This window comes from Eubalaena glacialis, chromosome 1, assembly GCF_028564815.1.
Source record: "Eubalaena glacialis isolate mEubGla1 chromosome 1, mEubGla1.1.hap2.+ XY, whole genome shotgun sequence".
NCBI lineage: Eukaryota > Metazoa > Chordata > Mammalia > Artiodactyla > Balaenidae > Eubalaena > Eubalaena glacialis.
This window is the reverse complement of record NC_083716.1, coordinates 226,921,058-226,941,188: the sequence shown is the minus strand read 5'-3', so window position 1 is coordinate 226,941,188 and position 20,131 is coordinate 226,921,058. Positions and strand designations below refer to the sequence as shown.

The following is a 20,131-nucleotide window of genomic DNA, read 5'->3' as shown; positions in this document are numbered from 1 at the left end:
CACTTCCCAGGGCACTGAGTGACCCAGGGCATTCTTAAACATCCCCCTCATAAGCTTATCAGCATTTCACGGATGCTGTGCCCGTCAAAAACTTTTCATCTCCTCCTTCCTTTCCACATGACTGCTCTGCCATTGTGCGGTACTCAGATGTCAAAAAGACGACGAGAAGGCGGACTGTCAAATCCACTCCTGAGTCTGGGCTCGTGGCAACACCAGATGCTTCCGGTCACCTGGGAAATCACTCTGACAATAGCTACATATCAAGTTCAAGGTCAAAGTGAATTCTCAGCAAATGCTGCAAAAGTAGAATTTTCGAGCAGCTGCTTAAATAATTTATAACAGCAGAGTGTATGCCTGCTTGAAAAGTGAGACATAAGATTTCATGTAAGTGACATTTTTCTATTATGTCTTAGAGGGTAAGGCAATTGGGTACCTCCACACATGGTTGAGTGATGATAATGCAGTCAAAATCCCTGAGTTCTAATCTGACCTTGCCCATCCTCTGTCACTGACTTAAACTGAAGTTTCTGACAGATAAAGAAGCCACATGTCAACCCTACACACCATATTCTAGCACGGCAGGATTTTAGGTCCAGAAAAAGGACATGATGTGTCATCATCTATTTGAGGAGGATGGAAGGAAGGCACTTGGTGCCAACTCTCCGTTCTCTGGAAAGCAGATGTGCTAATGCAGTTCATCTCCTTTTTTAAACCTTTGCCCACAAATGTGGGAAAAGCCAAAGATTGACTCCATTCCCACAGTGTCAACTCACGCTGGAGGCTGGAGGCATGAGGTTTGCTAGCTGGTGTAGAAGATGAGGGAATTAGCTGTGTGGATATCTAAGGGGAAGCACTTTCAGTCACAGGGACAGCTGGGACCAGGTTCGTAAGGCAAGAATGTGCCTGGAGTGTTTATGGAACCAAAAAGGCCAGTGTGATTGGGGCAGGGCAGAGTGGTGGAGCAAGGGAGTGGTAGCAGATGAAATCAGAGTGGAGCCAAAGGATCACATCAGACCTCATGGGTGACCCATGTGGGGACTTGCCTTCTACTCCCGTCGAGCTGGAGGATCACTGGAGGCTGCTCTACAGATGACTGACTGATACCCAAGTGTGTCTCAGTATGTTTGGAACCACCTGGGCATGCAAATCTACCTTTTCAACTGTCAGTTTGATGAAATCTAAATACAGATCAAGTATTTCCAATGAAAAATTAGTGTCTGAATTGTGACAGGCTCTCAGTGTAAAATGCACACTGAACTTTAAAGACAGCATGAGAAAAACTATGTAAAATATCTCATTAGCAATTTTTATATTTATTTGCAGGTTGAAATGATAATATCCTGGGGCTACTGTGTTAAAGAAAACATGAAAATTAATTTGTTTTCTTTACTTTTTTAATGTGGCTACTAGAAAATTTGTAATGGTGTATGCGGCTTCCATTTTATTTCTACTGGTTTTTTAAATTTCTACTACTGTTCTAGAACAATTGTTGTAACACTTTAGTATGCATAAGAATAATCTAGGGAGCCTCTTACAATGTGATTTACCAAATCTACCACAAGAGAGTCCCAGTGGGTCTAGGGTTGGGCCTGTAGACCTGCATTTTAAGCAAGCACTCCCAGGTGACGCTGAGGAGTCCGAGGAATCCTGCTCTAGAAAAAGGGCTCACAGCCCTGATTTTGGTAGTTCAAGAAAAAGGCCTAAAGTGCCATCAGGGAGTCATAGTGGCAGTGGCCGTAGCTCTTCTACATGCCAACAATGCCCCGCTATGCCATCCTTCAGCCTGGATCCCCAAGCAAGTTTCCTGCTTGGATTATTACCTGTCAGCTACTGCCGTGGTCTTCAGACACTTTTTTCCTCTTGCCACTTGGACTTCCCAGAGCATGCTGTTGGAATTTTCCTTCAACCCCACTCACCACTTCTCCGCCCTTCTCATAGGACCCAATACCCCGTCTACCCCACTATACAAGTCAGTTCCTAAAGCAGAACTCTCTGAGCCCAGCCTGTCCCATTACACAAGACATCCATCCACACCCTTAGAAATGAATCATGAGTAATTATAAAACCATCAGTCCTAGCATTTATATAAAAATTTACTAATTCTGAACACCTTTCACTCATATATCAAATTTTAAAACTGTTATGACAACTATTAAAGACTAAAGCTAATTTGGTAAGAAAAAAATTCCAGTTCTCACTAGCCATTTGACCTAATTGCCATTTGACTCAATCAAACGTCAACAAAGTCCCAAGAAAACGTAATGTCAGATCATTTAAATAAATTTCTTTCACATTATTTATTTTTATTACCTAATTTTTTCATTATGGAAGTCTTTCATGTAACTATAGGATTTTTAAAAATTCATATAGCATATAAGGGTAAATAAGAATCATCCAAAAGCTTACCACAAAGAGATAGGAATTGTTTTCCATTCAGGGCATTTCTTTCTAATGCTTTTTACATGGTTTTGATTTTACTCTATAATATATACTAGTTTTTCACTCAACATTTTCAGTTTCAGAATACTATTATGTTTTAAGGCTCTATCATATTTTATTTATTTATTCTCCTCTTTTGGACACTTAGGTTATTTCCAATGTTTTGTTATTAAAGTAGTGCACAATGAGCATCCTTTTATAAAAATCTTTAAATATAATTACTTTCTTAGGTAGAGTCTAGAAGGTAGAATTTAAAGGTCTACAGTGAAGAATTTTTTAAATATCCTTGATACTTATTGTAAAACTGCTTATCAAAAAGACATGCCATTTATTAGTAGTATTTGCATTAATTTTATTCATTTTTCAAAATCTTTGCTGGCTTGTTAGGCCCTTCCAAAAAAAGTATTTCATTGTTTTAATTTGCAAAATTACTAGTGATGTTGAGATTCTTTCACATTTTTTGGCCATTTCTATTTCTTCTAGGAATTATCTGTAACTTTGTCCTACCTGCAAATTCACCAGTATTTGCTGTTTTCATCTTTACAGCTTCATACTCTATTGAATAATTTAATAAGGCAAAGACCCAAAAAATATGCTTCATTTTCACATAATTCAAGCCTATTGTCTCCAGGTGATCTTTAGAATGATTTCATTAATTTCTTTTTTAAAAAAAGAATTTGTGCTTTCACTAAACCTATAAATTAGAAATTCAATTACGATTTCCTTAAATACACAGTCCTCTCGCCAAGAGCATATTCTCCATTTTCTTAAGTTTTCTATCACAGTAAAATACTAGATTTTCTTCTACAAACTTTTTAAAGACAATTCCTGAGTGATTTTATAGGCGGGGAGCCTACTGTTAGTGGAATACTTTTCAATTATTTTATTCTATGTAGTTATTAATAGTACTTTGGAAAACTACTGATTTTTAAATATTTATTTTGTAACATAGGAGTAGATTACAAAATAAAATTTTTTATTCACTTTCTTGGACTTTCTAGATATACAATCAAATTGTCTATAAATAATAACTATTTTGTCAGTTTCAACAGTTATACAATTCTTGCTTTGTTACAGTGAATACAATTTCAAGAATGGTCTTTACTGCCCAATTTTATGGAATATTTTCTACAGAAGACTTTACAGAAGCTATGCCAGTATACTCCAGGCTAGTCAGATGTCTTCAGGAGAATGCATTTAGACCTGGACATCCTAGTTCAAGAGGCCTTTCTACAAATGGAAACATGTTCAAAAGAGAGTGGTCAAGGTCCATGAACCCACATTAGCTGACAAACAGTTGAAAAAATTGGGGTGTTCCTTCTGGTGAATAGAGACTCATTGGAACATGATGGAATAAGAATTTTCATTAAAACAAGGATTAGGCTTGTCACATAACCTCTCTAAAGAGAAAAACTAGGAACAAGCTACATGGAGGCCAATTTTTGGTCAAGTAAATAATTTTAATTAAAAAGTAAGTAGTATACCTTGGTAGGAAGGGGACTTTCCTACGGGGAAAACACTTAAATATAGGATCAATAATCCATTACAGAGATGTTGTGGAACAGATTTGAATATCTGGTAGGTGGTTGGACTGGATGACCTTTAAGACTCATCTTACTCCATATTCCATATTTCCACAACCACTTCCATCGCCTCTAGCCAGTTTGGCACACAAAAGTTTACTGAAATTCATTTAAATACAAATAGAAGTAGTATATCAAAACAGCCACATTGTTTTTTTAGATTGACTTTTTAGTAAACACTTCATAAAATTTAAATACATATAATAATTCAGTATGAATAAAAAAGGAATAATACTTTCTCCAATCACTCTCACCTACGGCCTTGGATCAATCAACCTGCCTATCCTATTTATTAGGATAAGCAAAAAAAAACACATCAATATACATAAAAACATAAGGGAACAAATGCGCAGGGAAAACTATCACCATGAAAAATTATCTGATCATTTTTACCCTATTGCAAAAAAGCATTCATGTTTAAACATTAATTGAATTTCCAAGTGGTTATAGAGAATATGTTATCTAAGATTCGTACTTTTCATTCCCAACAAAGAAACCTCTTCAGGAAATAGGTAATGAAAGCTATTACCTATAGCGTGTTCTTCTCATTCAATATTAATGTTTAACCTGTATCTTCTTACACTCCCAAAATAGCTCTGGGCAGTATTTGTCCAAGCAAACACTCTGAAACCAAATAACAGCAAAAATGCTTATAAGATAGAAACCTACTGAGAAGTAATTATATGGTCCTTGAAATTATCTTAAGGGATTTAGGTATAATTATCAACATCTCATTTAAATAATCTCACTGCAATTCATATGACTTCCTCTGCTAGTTACCCTTAATCAAGAGGTGTCAAAATTAATAATTTACCCAAAAAGTACAGAACTATGATATATTTTACAGAGAAGACAAGGAATAATTCTTATGTGCCAGTTTTGATGTGTTTGTGCCAGTTGGTGATTCTATGAAATGTCTGCTCCCAGAAATAGCAACAGAGAAAAAACTTGAGTGGCTGGTAGGATGGTGAGTTCATGACAGAAGCAAGAAACTCTGTTCCTCACTGGAAATTTCTGGAGTGTCTTCTGCAGACACAAAGCAATATTCTAGAACTGTGGATTGATATGAAATGAAAGATACAAAGAAAAGCTCTGTTCTGAAAAACAAAACCCAGAATGAATAAGTCATGGAGATCCTTTACCTCCCTAGACAGCCTAACTCCCCAGGTGCTGAAAGATGGCATAGAGAAGAATGACACTTATTGTTCAGGAAGGTTTATGGGCGGGATCAACTTGTTCCACTTAGTAGATTGTTCATGAGCAAATGTTGATCTGTCTCCCCAAAGGAACAAACCAGAGCGACCTGAAAAGAGGCAATGGAAGCAAATATCCAGCTCATGAGAGTTATCCAGGAAATGCGGGCAGAGATCAGTAAGCTGGAGAAAGAGAATCAAGCCCTCCGGATGAAGCTGACTTCAAGTAGTCAGAGAACCCCAGGCTCAGGGGGAAAATCAGGAGATGAGAAGGAAGAGGAAGTCACAGACCTCGGTAAATTTGCAGAAGTGCCTGGACAATCTCCAGCAGCCCTTCATGGTGGTGTTTCCACTGGTACGGCCCCAGCTGTGAGGGAACACCAAGGTACCGTATGTCCATAGCTCTTTTGGGCTGTGCCCACCTTTGCAAATATCTCCTAAATAGTAGGTTTATTGTGCCTCTCACATAACTGCGTAACTTGGTATTACAGTGGTGAGTTCCATCCTTTTTCTCCTGGTAGATTAGCTTTGAATCCCTAGGCAAAAATTTCTTTAGCATCTTCAAGCAACATATTTTAACAACATTGAAACTATCTCAAGATAGTCCTGGAAAGATGAGGATGACAGATTTGTGGAAATCAGTCATATTAAAAGTAATGCTTTTTTTCCTTTCTTGACTTCAAGCATTTAAATGCTACACAATGGAACACCAAATGGGTACGTGTCAAATGGCGTGCTCACTTATTAACCTAGAACAGTATTGCATAATAGTTAAGTATATGGATATTAGAATCAGACAAATACGGTTGCTAGTGATCTGACACCAGTTAGCCACTAAATTTAGAGCTAGCTCTGAGAAATCTTTAACCCTCGTTTTGTTCATTTGGAAGTGTTATAGTACCTACCTCACATGGTTGTGAAGATTGACTTTAATGATAAACTAAGTGCTTAGTATAGCACCTGGCAAACACACAACAAATGGTAGGTATTATTTCTTATCCGTATTTTACAAAATTTTTACTGTCCTTTATGAACATATGTTGCACATAATTCAACTTACTATACAGGTTGAAGACTTCAAGAATAAAAGGCAATGGTATATTCTAAAAGAATCAAATCTCTCACCTTTTATGGGAAAGAATTTTGACTGTGAGGACTACACATTAAGTCAGAAATCAGGAGAGTGAAAAAATACATTCTACATTTAAATGAGTGCTTGCCTACATACAGTATATTCAAATAAAATTGAGATACATAATTAAATACTCAAAGTGCTTAATATCCTCTGTCAAAAGATTCAGGCAATGCCATTTAGAGGTGCTGAACAGCTTGGCAATGGGACATGTTCTATTTCCAGCTGGTTTTTTTGTTAAAGAGGCCTTTTTCTAGTATGGGTCCCTGTATTTCAAAGCTGGGAGAAGATTCCAGTCACGGTCTTTTCCCTTGTTGTCAAGAACAGCTCTGGATCTGAGTTATTCTGTCTGTTGGTTATTTAGTAAAACTGAAAGAGTAACCTATATGGAAGTTAGACCTTCTCCTGGTGAAAAAAATAATAAATATGGACATGGGCAGTATATCCTTCCCCAGGCTTCCTCCACCTCTGAATTCTTGACATTTGGACTGAATAACTCTGTATTACAGCAGTTTGTCTTGGACATTGTAGGGCGTTTAGCAGTTTTTCCTGGCTTCTAAACACTGGTAGTACCTGCCTCTCCCCCTTCAGTCATGACCATCAAAAATGTCTTCAGACATTCCAAATGTCACCTGGAAGACAACATTTCTCCCAATTGAAAACCACTGCCTTACTCCAAAGGTAAACAAGTCCTTCAAATCTATTTTTCATGATGCTTATCCTAATGCAAAAGTAATTTGGGCCTCAGTATACCTAGTGTTATTCTAAAACAAGCATTAAACTGGTTAAAGAGCAAAGAGTATTACCCTTTAAACCCTGAATTCAGGACCTGAATGCCATCAAATTTAAAGGAGGTTTGAATATTATTAAGAGCTAAATACACAACTGATAATATACATTTTCAGCATCTGAATGGTGACCTCCAATAAGAATATAAGCATTAAGTTGGAAAAGGATTAGTGAAAAACATTTGGTGACATTTGGGGAACTCTTGCCAGTTGCACCAATAAAACAAAGACGGAAATATGATTTAAATTTGTGCTTAGAAGCCCGGTTGAGTTCATTTAAGTGATATTGATGTGTGTCTTACATGTGATGTTCTATTATGAAAGTGATATAAGTAGAAGGAACATTGGCCTGAGCATGAAGACACCTGGGTCGTAATCCCAGTTTTGTAATAGTTGGTCAGTGCTGGGGAGCTCACATAAAATTCCTGATCTTAGCATTCTCAAGTAAAAATGAATGGGTTAGGTGCCTTCCAAGGCCTATTCCAACTGTAGAATTCTATGATTCTATGAATGTGACATGTTTTATGATCACTCTCCTCGTCTGTAAAATGGAGAGAGTGATAGAATCTATCTCATAGGGCTGCTGAGACGATTAAATGATGTAGCACAAGAAAGACTCAGCATGAGTTACTTGGTAGCAGTTGTCGTCATATCATTGGACAGGTCGGAAAAATATTACTTGACTTGAGTTTAAGTTTGTTATTAGCAGTTAGTAAGATATTCCCGATACCAATCAAAATTCATACTTGCAACTGAATGATAGAAATGTGCTGCTAGGGAGGAGATTTAGAGCTCATCCCCTTTTTTTACTGTTGAGGCTACAAGACCCAGAGAGATTAAGCTGCTTGTCTGATCCTCTTGAAAACAAAATAATATAAACCTATTCTTTGAGAAGGAACGATATGAAATCAGAAGTGTGTCTCACTTTAAGAAGGAACCATTAAGGTGGGTCTGGAAGCGATCACTTGAGACTAAATTCTCCTGGAAACATATGTAAGAGTGTGCCAGCATTTAGTAGGTATGAAATCCAACCCGTCCATTACAGGGATGTTGCCCTCACCCCTCCTGCCCTTTGCAATCTCACCTAGGCTCTTTTAGGGAAGAGATAATTTGCTACGAAGAAGATGCAAGAAGCAATTCTTTACAGGGAAATTCCAGCATTCCCTTCAATCTGCTCATACCCTTTGCTGGCAAATAAACTGCATTTGAAAGCAATCTTTGAATTGGTGCTAATGACCCTGTGATGCTCTGTGGAATATTCTTTCCCTTTTATTGATAAGAAACTAAAGGATACAGATTATTTGTGATCCAGGGACATAAACCAAAAGCCTATATGCTGATCAGTCAAGCTGGAGTATAGGTCCCAAACAATAAACTTAACTTTGCTATTATGAATATAATTTCCTCTGTTGTACTTTCCTACCATTTGGTATAAAGATATTGTTTCATAATCCTATTAAACAGAAACTTTTATGTTTGTCAATAGTCATAAACCTGTTTTTAGATAATTATAAAAGTGATATATCATGGCCAAAGGAAGTGTTCAAAGATAATTTATGAATAGTATTTGCAGTTAATTACTTCAGACAGATTTGAACTTAAACTCCCCCGCAAACTCTTGTTTAAAATATGACCTTCTGCTCTTCCAAACTATGAAAAGCCAGGGCAGCCTCCGCTTTCTGTAATGGCTATATAATTTGCTGTCTGTGTTCTGCAGACACGGGCCACAAACTTAAAAAAGAGAAAATTGTGCTTCCAGCCCTCTGAAAACCTAAACACGATGCTGCACTTTCTTATACTTTCATGCTAGTTAATGGCAAAGCTATGATGACAAAGAATAAAGATTCAACAAACATTCATTAAGTGCTCCAGAGAATGGAAACCAACCCTTGAGGTCAGTGTCATTAATCCCAGGGGTAATAGCTAGATGTCTAAGTAGAGGTTGAATGACAGGCCCCAGGTCAGTTAGCACAGTGTTAGAAGTGAGATGCAGACAAACCAAGACTCCCTAAAATAAAGCTCTTTTATTCAAGGTGCTTTCATTACAAGGAATGGAGATAGGCTTTACCTCAAAGAAAGAGTTTATTAGCAGACCCTTATGGACAGAAATTGGTTTGGAAGCCCTCAGAAACTAAAGCCATAAATCTCTCCATCTCTCTCTGGAGAACTCCTGTTTCCCACAGAAGGCATCTTTACTACTTCTTTTTTTTTTTTTTTTTTTTTTAATTTTTTGGCCATGCCTTGCAGCATGCAGGATCTTAATTCCCCGACCAGGGATGGAACGCACGCCCCCTGCAGTGGAAAGGCGGAGTCTTAACCACTGGACCACCAGGGAAGTCCCGAGGCATCTTTACTTCTTTCCATGTGTCTGCCTTGCTTTCATCTCTCATGCGACAGGCATCCTCATGACCACTGTCCTAACTAAAGCCAACACACACATTTCAGGACAGTTGGGAGCAGCCAGTTCAATTATTTGCGGCTATTCAAGTGATCAGGGGCTGTGGACAAGCACGTTCTTCTAGAATGAGTAGAACGTCCAGAACTGCATGTCTAGAAATTCATGTTCTTTGCATTTTAAGATCGTGTTTTATTATCTCTATATGTCCAGCTCTCTGTTCATATTCTATGTTCTCAGGAAGGTCTTCCCTGACCACACTATTTAAATAGCCTCCAGACCCCCTCCCTCATCTGCCTCTATCCCCTGGCCCTCATCAGCTTGATTTGTCTTCCTAGAAGCTATCACTATCTGAATTTTATCATATATTGTTTGCTTATCATCTGTCAGCCACATGAGAATTTTATGCAGGCAAGAATTCTGTGTTGTTCACTCCCACACCCCATCTCTTAAAAAAACACCTGGCTCATGGTTGGCACTCAATAATTTGCAAAATAAATCAATGAATGAATGTCTTTTATGCAAAAAAAATTAATCTAAAAACAACAGCTTTGGTTAGTTAGTTTCAACGAAGTATTTACTACCAACACCATCTTCCGTTTGTGGATGTCATTAAAAGTAGAATTTTTAAACTTGAATTTTGTGTCTCCTGTACAGGCAATGCCATGATTGTTAGACGTTATTCCATTTCCTCACCAACTCATTTGTTAGCTGCAAATGATCCTTGGAAAGCTGGGAAAAAACATCCAAATCGTGGAATTCTAGAAGCTCAAAGAACAGTCAAATCACTGGCATGTTCTTCATTTAAGAAGCAAGACAATGAAGAAAAGATGTTTGCCCCAGATTCTTTTACCAGCAATGGTTCCAGCCAAAGAGCCTTTCCCAAGCATGGTTTTGGTTGCAGGTAATGTACAATCTGCCTCAAGATAGTTTATAGTTGAATGCTGTGATGGCTACTGAGACGTTCTCCTGGATAAGCCAGGTCTTATCTAGTGGAAGTAATAAAGCCAAGTAGGCTATTAGGCCAAGATAACTTCCATCGTACTTATGTCTGTTTTGAGAACCAAAAGAAACAAATTTATGTGAGATCAAATGGTACCCTCTAATAGATGCCTCTAATATGTGGAGAACCATCAGTCTTCACTTACTAATGAAGCATTAATTATCATACTCTGAGCTGGTCGCTGGGGATCCAAGATCCTGCAAAAGCAAAACGTCATGTTCAAAACTTTCATTTAGTGACAAAGACGCACAAGTAAAGTTTACCACAAGTAAACTACCAATGAACAGAGAATTCCTCTCTGAGAAAGAACTGTTCTTGTGGAGGAAGGCACCTTCATGGGCTTATGTGAGTATAAGACAGGACCCTTTAGGCATAAGCCAAACAGGTCAAGAGACAAAGATGAAACTGACCTGTTCTGCAAAATACATGAATTGGTATTTAAGGAGTTATGAGCAGGCTGCAAATGGGAGGGACTGAGAAAATATTTGAGAAGTAGGCTGGGAATCTTTAAGAGGAAAGCTGGCCAGTGGCCCTTGTAGTGGGTAAAGCCAAGGGCTCTTTCGGAACAAGATTGTCACTGTCAAGCACTATTGTGTTAGAGCATCACTTCCCCTCCCCCACAATCTGCATTTCTACCTCCCAATTCCCAGTTACACCCTGACTATCAAAAGTATATACACATCTTGTTTATGTTTTCCTTTGCTGTGCAAAAGCTTTTAAGTTATGCACCCAACATAGGAGCACCTGAATATATAAGGCAAATGCTAACAGACATAAAAGGGAAAATTGACAGTAACACAATCATAGTAGGGGACTTTAATGTCCCACTTTCTCCAATGGACAGATCATCAAAAATGAAAATAAACAAGGAAACACAACCTTTAAATGATACATTAAACAAGACGGACTTAATTGAGATTTATAGGACATTCCATCCAAAAACAACAGAATACACTTTCTTTTAAAGTGCTCATGGAACATTCTCCAGAATAGATCATATCTTGTGTCAAAAATCAAGCCTTGGTAAATTTAACAAAATTGAAATCATATCACGTATCTTTACTGACCACAACACTATGAGACTAGGTATCAATTACAGGAAAAAATCTGTAAAAAATACAAACACATGGAGGCTAAACAATACACTACTTAATAACGAAGAGACCACTGAAAAAATCAAAGAGGAAATCAAAAAATACCTAGAAACAAATGACAATGAAAACACGACGACCCAAAACCTATGGGATGCAGCAAAAGCAGTTCTAAGAGGGAAGTTTATAGCAATACAATCCTACCTCAAGAAACAAGAAAAATCTCAAATAAACACCCTAACCTTACACCTACAGCAATTAGAGAAAGAAGAACACAAAAACTGCAAAGTTAGCAGAAGGAAAGAAATCATAAAGATCAGAGCAGAAATAAATGAAAAAGAAATGAAGGAAACAATAGCAAAGATGATAAAACTAAAAGCTGGTTCTTTGAGAAGATAAACAAAATTGATAAACCATTAGCCAGACTCATCAAGAAAAAAAGGGAGATCACTCAAATCAATAGAATTAGAAATGAAAAAGGAGAAGTAACCACTGACACTGCAGAAATCCAAAGGATCATGAGAGATTACTACAAGCAACTCTATGCCAATAAAATGGACAACCTGGAAGAAATGGACAAATTCTTAGAAAAGCACAACCTTTCAGGAAGAAATAGAAAATATAAACAGACCAATCACAAGCACTGAAATTGAAACTGTGATTAAAAATTTTCCAACAAACAAAAGCCCAGGACCAGATGGCTTCACAGGCGAATTTTATCAAACATTTAGAGAAGAGCTGACACCTATCCTTCTCAAACTCTTCCAAAATATAGCAGAGGGAAGAACACTCCCAAACTCATTCTATGAGGCCACCAACACCCTGATACCAAAACCAGACAAAGATGCCACAAAGAAAGAAAACTACAGGCCAATATCACTGATGAACATAGATGCAAAAATGCTCAACAAAATACTAGCAAACAGAATCCAACAGCAAATTAAAAGGAACATACACCATGATCAACCAGGGTTTATCCCAGGTATGCAAGGATTCTTCAATATATGCAAATCAATCAATATGATACACCATATTAACAAATTGAAGGAGAAAAACCATATGATTATCTCAATAGATGCAGAAAAAGCTTTCAAAAAAATTCAACACCCATTTATGAAAAAAACCCTCTAGAAAGTACGCATAGAGGGAACTTACCTCAACATAAAAAAGACCATTTATGACAAACCCACAGCCAACACCGTTCTCAATGGTGAAAAACTGAAACCATTTCCACTAAGATCAGGAACAAGACAAGGTTGCCCACTCTCACCACTATTATTCAACATAGTTTGGAAAGTTTTAGCTACAGCCATCAGAGAAGAAAAAGAAATAAAAGGAATCCAAATCGGAAAAGAAGAACTAAAGCTGTCACTATTTGCAGATGACAGGATACTATACATATAGAATCCTAAAGATGCTACCAGAAAACTACTAAAGCTAATCAATGAATTTGGTAAAGTATCAGGATACAAAATTAATGCACAGAAATCCCTTGCATTCCTATACACTAATGACGAAAAATCTGAAAGAGAAATTAAGGAAACACTCCCATTTACCATTGCAACAAAAAGAATAAAATACCTAGGAATAAACCTACCTAAGGAGACAAAAGACCTGTACTCAGAAAACTTTAAGACACTGATGAAAGAAAGTAAAGATGATAGAAACAGATGGAGAGATATACCATGTTCTTGGATTGGAAGAATCAACGTTGTGAAAATGACTATACTACACAAAACAATCTACACATTCAATGCAATTCCTATCAAACTACCAATGGCATTTTTCACAGAACTAGAACAAAAAGTTTCACAATTTGTATGGAAACACAAAAGACCCTGAATAGCCAAAGCAATCTTGAGAAAGAAAAACGGAGCTGGAGGAATCAGGCTCCTGGACTTCAGACTATACTACAAAACTACAGTAATCAAGACAGTATGGTACTGGCACAAAAATAGAACTATAGATCAATGGAACAGGATAGAAAGCCCAGAGATAAACCCACACACATATGGTCACCTTATTTTTGATAAAGGAGGCAAGAATATACAATGGAGAAAAGACAGCCTCTTCAATAAGTGGTGCTGGGAAAACTGGACAGCTACATGTAAAAGAATGAAATTAGAACACTCCCTAACACCATACACAAAAATAAATTCAAAATAGATTAAAGACCTAAATGTAAGGCCAGAAACTATAAAACTTTAGAGGAAAACATAGGCAGAACACTCCATGATATAAATCACAGCAAGATCCTTTTTGATCCACTTCCTAGAGAAATGGAAATAAAAAGAAAAATAAACAAATGGGACCTAATGAAACTTAAAAGCTTCTGCACAGCAAAGGAAACCATAAACAAGACAAAAGGACAACCCTCAGAATGGGAGAGAATATTTGCAAATGAAGCAACTGACAAAGGATTAATCTCCAAAATTTACAAGCAGCTCATGCAGCTCAATATCAAAAAAACAAACCACCTAATCCAAAAATGGGCAGAAGACCTAAACAGACATTTCTCCAAAGAAGATATACAGATTGCCAACAAACACATGAAAGGATGCTCAACATCACTAATCATTAGAGAAATGCAAATCAAAACTACAATGAGGTATCACCTCACACCAATCAGAAAGGCCATCATCAAAAAATCTACAAACAACAAATGCTGGAGAGGGTGTGGAGAAAAGGGAACCCTCTTGCACTGTTGGTGGGAATATAAATTGATACAGCCACTATGGAGAACAGTATGGAGGTTCCTTAAAAAACTAAAAATAGAACTATCATACGACCCAGCAATCCCACTACTGGGCATATACCCTGAGAAAACCATAATTCAAAAAGAGTCATGTACCACAATGTTCATTGCAGCTCTATTTACAATAGCCAGGACATGGAAGCAACCTAAGTGTCCATCGACAGATGAATGCATAAAGAAGATGTGGCACATATATACAATGGAATATTACTCAGCCATAAAAAGAAACGAAATTGAGTTAATTGTAGTGAGGTGGATGGACCTAGAGACTGTCATACAGAGTGAAGTAAGTCAGAAAGAGAAAAACAAATACCGTCTGCTAACACATATATATGGAATCTAAAAAAAAAAAAAAAAAAAAAAAAACACGGTTCTGAAGAACGTCAGGGCAAGAATGGAATAAAGACTCAGATGTAGCAAATGGACTTGAGGACACGGGGAAGGTGAAGGATAAGCTGGGACGAAGTGAAACAGTGGCATGGACATATATACACTACCAAATGTAAAATAGATAGCTAGAGTTGCTTTGCTGTGCACCTGAAACTATCACAACATTGTTAATTGGCTATACTCCAATATAAAGTTAAAAAAAAAAAAAGATAGCTAGTGGGAAGCAGCTGCATCGCACAGGGAGATCAGCTCGGTGCTTTGTGTCCACCTAGATGTGTGGGATAGGGAGGATGGGAGGGAGACGCAAGAGGGAAGAGATATGGGGATATATGTATATGTATAGCTGATTCACTTTGTTATACAGCAGAAATGAACACACCATTGTAAAGCAATTATACTCCCATAAAGATGTTAAAAAAAAAAATGTGTATACACATTTGTCTCCTCTGAGGAGAAGGAGGAAAATCAAGAAATAGGGACCTGGTTTCACGATTAACTTATCTGGGGAAGAGAAAATGGAACAAATATCGTTGTTGAGAGAATGAGTTATCTAATTCAGCAATGGCAGGAAATCAAATCAAAGGGTAACCATAATTAATAGGCCTGCAAGAATTCTCACAAATATTGGAAAGAGCACTGGACTTCCCACTGGATGTGGGATACAAAGGTTGAGCCAGTTTTATTTGAATTTTACAAGGCAGGATGAAAACTGTTTCATTTGTAGAAAGTTCTATTATAGGAGCAGAGAGAGGAAGGACAGGCAAAGAAAAATGGAAAGGTCATCCCAGTAGAGCAAAAAAGACAAGAAGATAGAAGAAATCATGACTACAGAGAAAACTAAAAGTAGGGAAATCAGTGAGGATGGAGAAGTTAGCAGGATCCATCATAAAAGTCCTTCCATGGAATGCTAGGAATATGTGCTTTACCATTAATTATTGGAAAGCTAGTAAAATATGTCTTTATGAAAATTTTCAAAATACATAAACATTCAGAAACTAATATTACAAATATCAATGTATTCATCTGCAAGAGTTTTATCATACTTTATCCAGATACTTTTATATATAAAAGAAAAAATGTTACTAATAAAGAGAAAAGCCCTATACCTCTCTTCCCCTGTACTCCTGCGGGGCAAGTGTTAACCGTGAGGTTTTTTCTATCCTTTCAGTCTGTTTTTTATGCTTTCATTACCTACATTCATTCATTCAGCAAATACATCTTAAGGGTGTACTACGTGCTGGATTCTAGGCACTGAAGATACAGCAGGAAAAAAATTGTCAAAAATCTCTGCCAATGTGGAGCTTTTTCCTTTGTAACATAATGATCAATAAACATGAAAATACAGGAAGTATATATTATGTTAGATGGTGAGAAAAGTAAACCAATCAAAGGAAAAATGAAGGGTTTGAAGAGCAAGCATTGTTGAAATTTTTTATATCGTAGCCAGAAGATACCTCACTATTTGAATAAAGAAGAGAGAGAGAGAGTTCTGGGGATATGAGCAGGGGATTGGAGTGGGTAGGCGGGGGCACTCTCCAGGCATTGAGAACAGCAAATGCCAGAGGCCTGGGTGGGCCCATGACTGGTGTTTGAAGACGGGCCAGGTGGCTGGCACTGAGTGCAGTGAAGGAAGAAGCGAGACAGAGAGAGAGAAGGCAGAGAGCTAAGGGTGGTCTTCCACTCCTTTCTAATGATTCTGGATTTTTTTCTAAGTGAATTGGGATGCATAATATACTCTTTTCATTTATATATATATACATATATACATATATATATGTATATATATATGTATATATGTATATTTGGAGCTCTGTTTTGAAAAGACTATAGAAAAACAATACAGAAAGCAAGGGGACCAGGTTTAAGGCTAAAAAAATAATTTAGACAAGAAATGATTATTTTTTGGCCAACGGCAATAACTGGATGTGGTTTCTAAACATTTGAAGGTGGAGCCAACAAGATTTGTTAACAGAGCGGATGTGGGATATGGAAACAAGAAGTGTACACCCAACCATTGTGTTCCAATGGCCATGTGATTTCAAAGAGGGAGGAGGGAAGAAAGGCAGAGATGTACCCTTTGTCTAAATAAAATTATGTACATATATAATATACAGTTATATAAAAGCACTAAATGTTCATTATTTTTTAAACTGCTAATTATAAAATATTAGTGTAATATACAAAGTAAAAAGTATAAAAAGGAAAATCTTCCAAAATCCCACTACCTGAAAAACCACCGCTGAGATTTTAATGCATATCTTTCCAGGCTTGTGTTTACATAGTTTATAATTGTACAGTGCCTGTATTATAATGCTTTAGTTTTTACACTTAAACCATTACAGGCTTACAGACCTACAATGCTAAACTGGGAAATATAGCGGTATTAATTTTCCCATTTCAATTTATATTATTTTCTATGGTAGTTTGGGGACCTAGCCAATGTTTATAATGTATTATTTTTCTGAAGCAAAATGTTTTCCAACTTCCAAGCTGCCAATGAATAAACTATTAGAACACAATCCATTTCTAATTTGGAATCTACTTTAATTTGAAAGATTGAGCCGATTGTAGAATTGTGTTAAAGCAAGAAAGTCAGTAACGGCTTTAAATCAACAGCTGGGTTGGCATAAAACCCAGTAGATACAGAGAACTGTTGAATAGGAATTAAGTGGTTTTTTTTTTGTAGTATTTTTTTATTTTGTCTTTTACTTTCTTAGGGATTAACTAGTAAAGTAACAACTCATTACATTATTCCTCTAATTTTTGGGTAAATTCATTTCCTTTCTAATAGCTTTCAAAGAATCTTACAAAGATTTATCAAGAACCAATTTGTTTGAACTAGCTTTCAAATCAGTGAGACGTTGTACCTAATTTTCTTATGAACTTTTCTATTATTGTACCAATAAAGTATTTTATGGAATAATGCCAATGTCAATATTTCTAAGAACCAATGATCTCCAGAAACTAGAGACTGGATTTTAATTTTTTCCCTAATTTTGACATAGAAACCCAATCTTTTCCTCCTGCATTCAAGAAAAAAAGAAAAATTAACCTCAGGCTGTTGAAAAGATTAGGGAAAAGGGTCCATATGGACAACTAAACTTAGAAATGATATTTTACTGATAGGATAAAACAGACACATTAAAATAAATACATTGTCTTCTTTTCCTAAGTAAAGTGGTTAAGAAGACAGCCTCTGGAATCAGATGGCTAAAGTCCCAACTCCATCATTTGCAAACAGCATGGTCTTGGACAAGTTATTAGTCTGAGCTGTGCTGTAGTTTATTCTTTTGTAAAAAGAGAATCATAATAGCAGTTACCTCATAGTTTTTTTGAAGAATAAATGGGATAGTCAAGTGAATGCTTGCTAAGTGGCAGAGCAGTTATTATTTTATTGATCCCATATAGAACTACTGGCCTTCCTCCCAAGGGAGGGAGCAGATGTGTTCCCCTAGATACAGGCCACTAAATGCCATTCAGTGAAATTATAGCCTTATCTAATTAAAGAGAGAGAGAGATCAAAACTAGAGAAAAGAAAGAAAAAAAAAAAACTAGAGAAAAGGCAATAATTTTAAACACTGCTCTTTAGACTTATTCCTGGGAGAACTTTATCGTGATTTATGTCAAAATTATATATAACACTGTTCAAGGGGAAAGGAGAAGTGGGCAAAATGAAAAGATTTAATCCCTCAGGTAACACTGGGTCATTGCTGTCACTTCTCTCTCCCCTCATTGTTCAGGTGCGATGGATAGTCCATTAATTCAAACTCCAAACTGCAGATTGATTGGGATTATAAAATAATTCCCTCAAATTTCTTTTTCATTTCAACTGAAGAGTCTTGGTGTGTAGGACCGTTTGCCTGAGAGAACATGATATTCTAACTTTAAACGCCAAGCTAATTGATATTCTCCAACTTTAAACGCCAAGCTAATAATCCTCAGACGTACAGACCTTGCCTCAAAAATTTTAAATTTTAGTTTTATCAGCGCTATTCACTGGGTTTAATCAAAAGGCCAATTCCAATGTTTTTTCATGCATTATTATTGAACAACTAAACAAAAAAAATTATGATATATTTAAGGTGAACCTTTAACACTTTAAGCAATATTTGCTTAGTGACTTGCAAAAATAGTAAATGTTTTGTAGAAATAGTAAGTGTTTTTGCATAAAGGCTCACTAAAAAGTTTTATTTCTCTTTCCCTATTCTGCGTTCTTTAGGGACAAGATAAAGACAGTCAGTTTCCTGTTACCCATGAACATGTCTTCATATTCCAAAAACTCAAGTTCTTTGAAATACTCACCAAATCAGACCACAAACCAGCTAAGTACCATTACAGAATAGTATACGTAAGGTGGTGAAATTTAAGAAACAGTTGATTTCCAACATGTGGGAACACCAAGGCCTGGCTGGGTCAATGTCCTCCCCTGCAAAGACCTCTGGCAAGATGCTCAGTAAGATATACAAATATTTGGCGTTGGGTCAATAGAGTTGTCAGTGGACTTGGCCAAGAAATGGAAGCCATTACTTTATGTTGTTGTTGATGGGTACACGGTGGCTGTGGAAGTCTCTCTATGCAGCATGTGAGCAATTAAATGTAATTAAATTAAATTGCATGCTAAGTGTTTCGTATCTGTGCTATGCTATCAGGAAATGCTGCTGTTCCCATTATGTGTCATTCTCCAGTTGAAACTATAACAAATCTAGAAAAAAAAAGTTCTATTTCTGATTATAACATAGAAGCCACAGTGATTATATTTATAGTTAATTTGTGTGTTGATATTTCACTGACACAAGCTCACTTGGTCTTTTAATATCCCGTGTTACTGGCATGTAGACACAAACACAGCAAACTCCCACAGCGTATATTGTGGGCTCAGAGTAACTGTGGGCTGGCTAACGGCAAAGACACTCATCCTGGTTGGAAGGAGAGAGAAAAATGTTCAAATGATTATTACTTAGGGGTTGAAAACCTCAGAACTCCCTCAAATCCTGAACTTCTAGTCAAGAGACCATCTCCTCCTCCAGGTTTACAGCAATCATGTTCTAATACCAGTATGCCTTTTAAACAAATATCTTATGTTAAAATCTCCAGAGTGTTAAAATGCAGATCTGGGGGCTCCAGACAGGAACAAGACAAGAAATTCACATTTTAAACAAGCCTTCCCAGGTGATGTCTTAAACAACTATGATTGCTATCCACTATTGTAAATACTAAGAATCATAGGGTTCCCCAGATCTGATGCCAAGTTGAAGAAGCAGGGAAGCAAGGAAAGGGTATGAATGGTCCAGTCTATTTCTAAGAGATGTTTTTAATAATCACAAGACAGACTCCTGGAAGGGAAATGGATGAATCAACGAAT

At 36.8% G+C, this 20,131-nt stretch overlaps 1 protein-coding gene across 1 annotated transcript; it reads left to right on the top strand.

Moving 5' to 3' along the window:
* The first annotated feature begins 5,338 nt into the window (after positions 1-5,338).
* Positions 5,339-19,112, top strand: CCDC195 (coiled-coil domain containing 195). Its single transcript, XM_061205456.1, has 3 exons — positions 5,339-5,600; positions 10,188-10,434; positions 18,989-19,112. The coding sequence occupies exons 1-3, from the start codon at positions 5,339-5,341 to the stop codon at positions 19,110-19,112; spliced, it is 633 nt and encodes a 210-aa protein (XP_061061439.1).
* Positions 19,113-20,131: the final 1,019 nt, after the last annotated feature.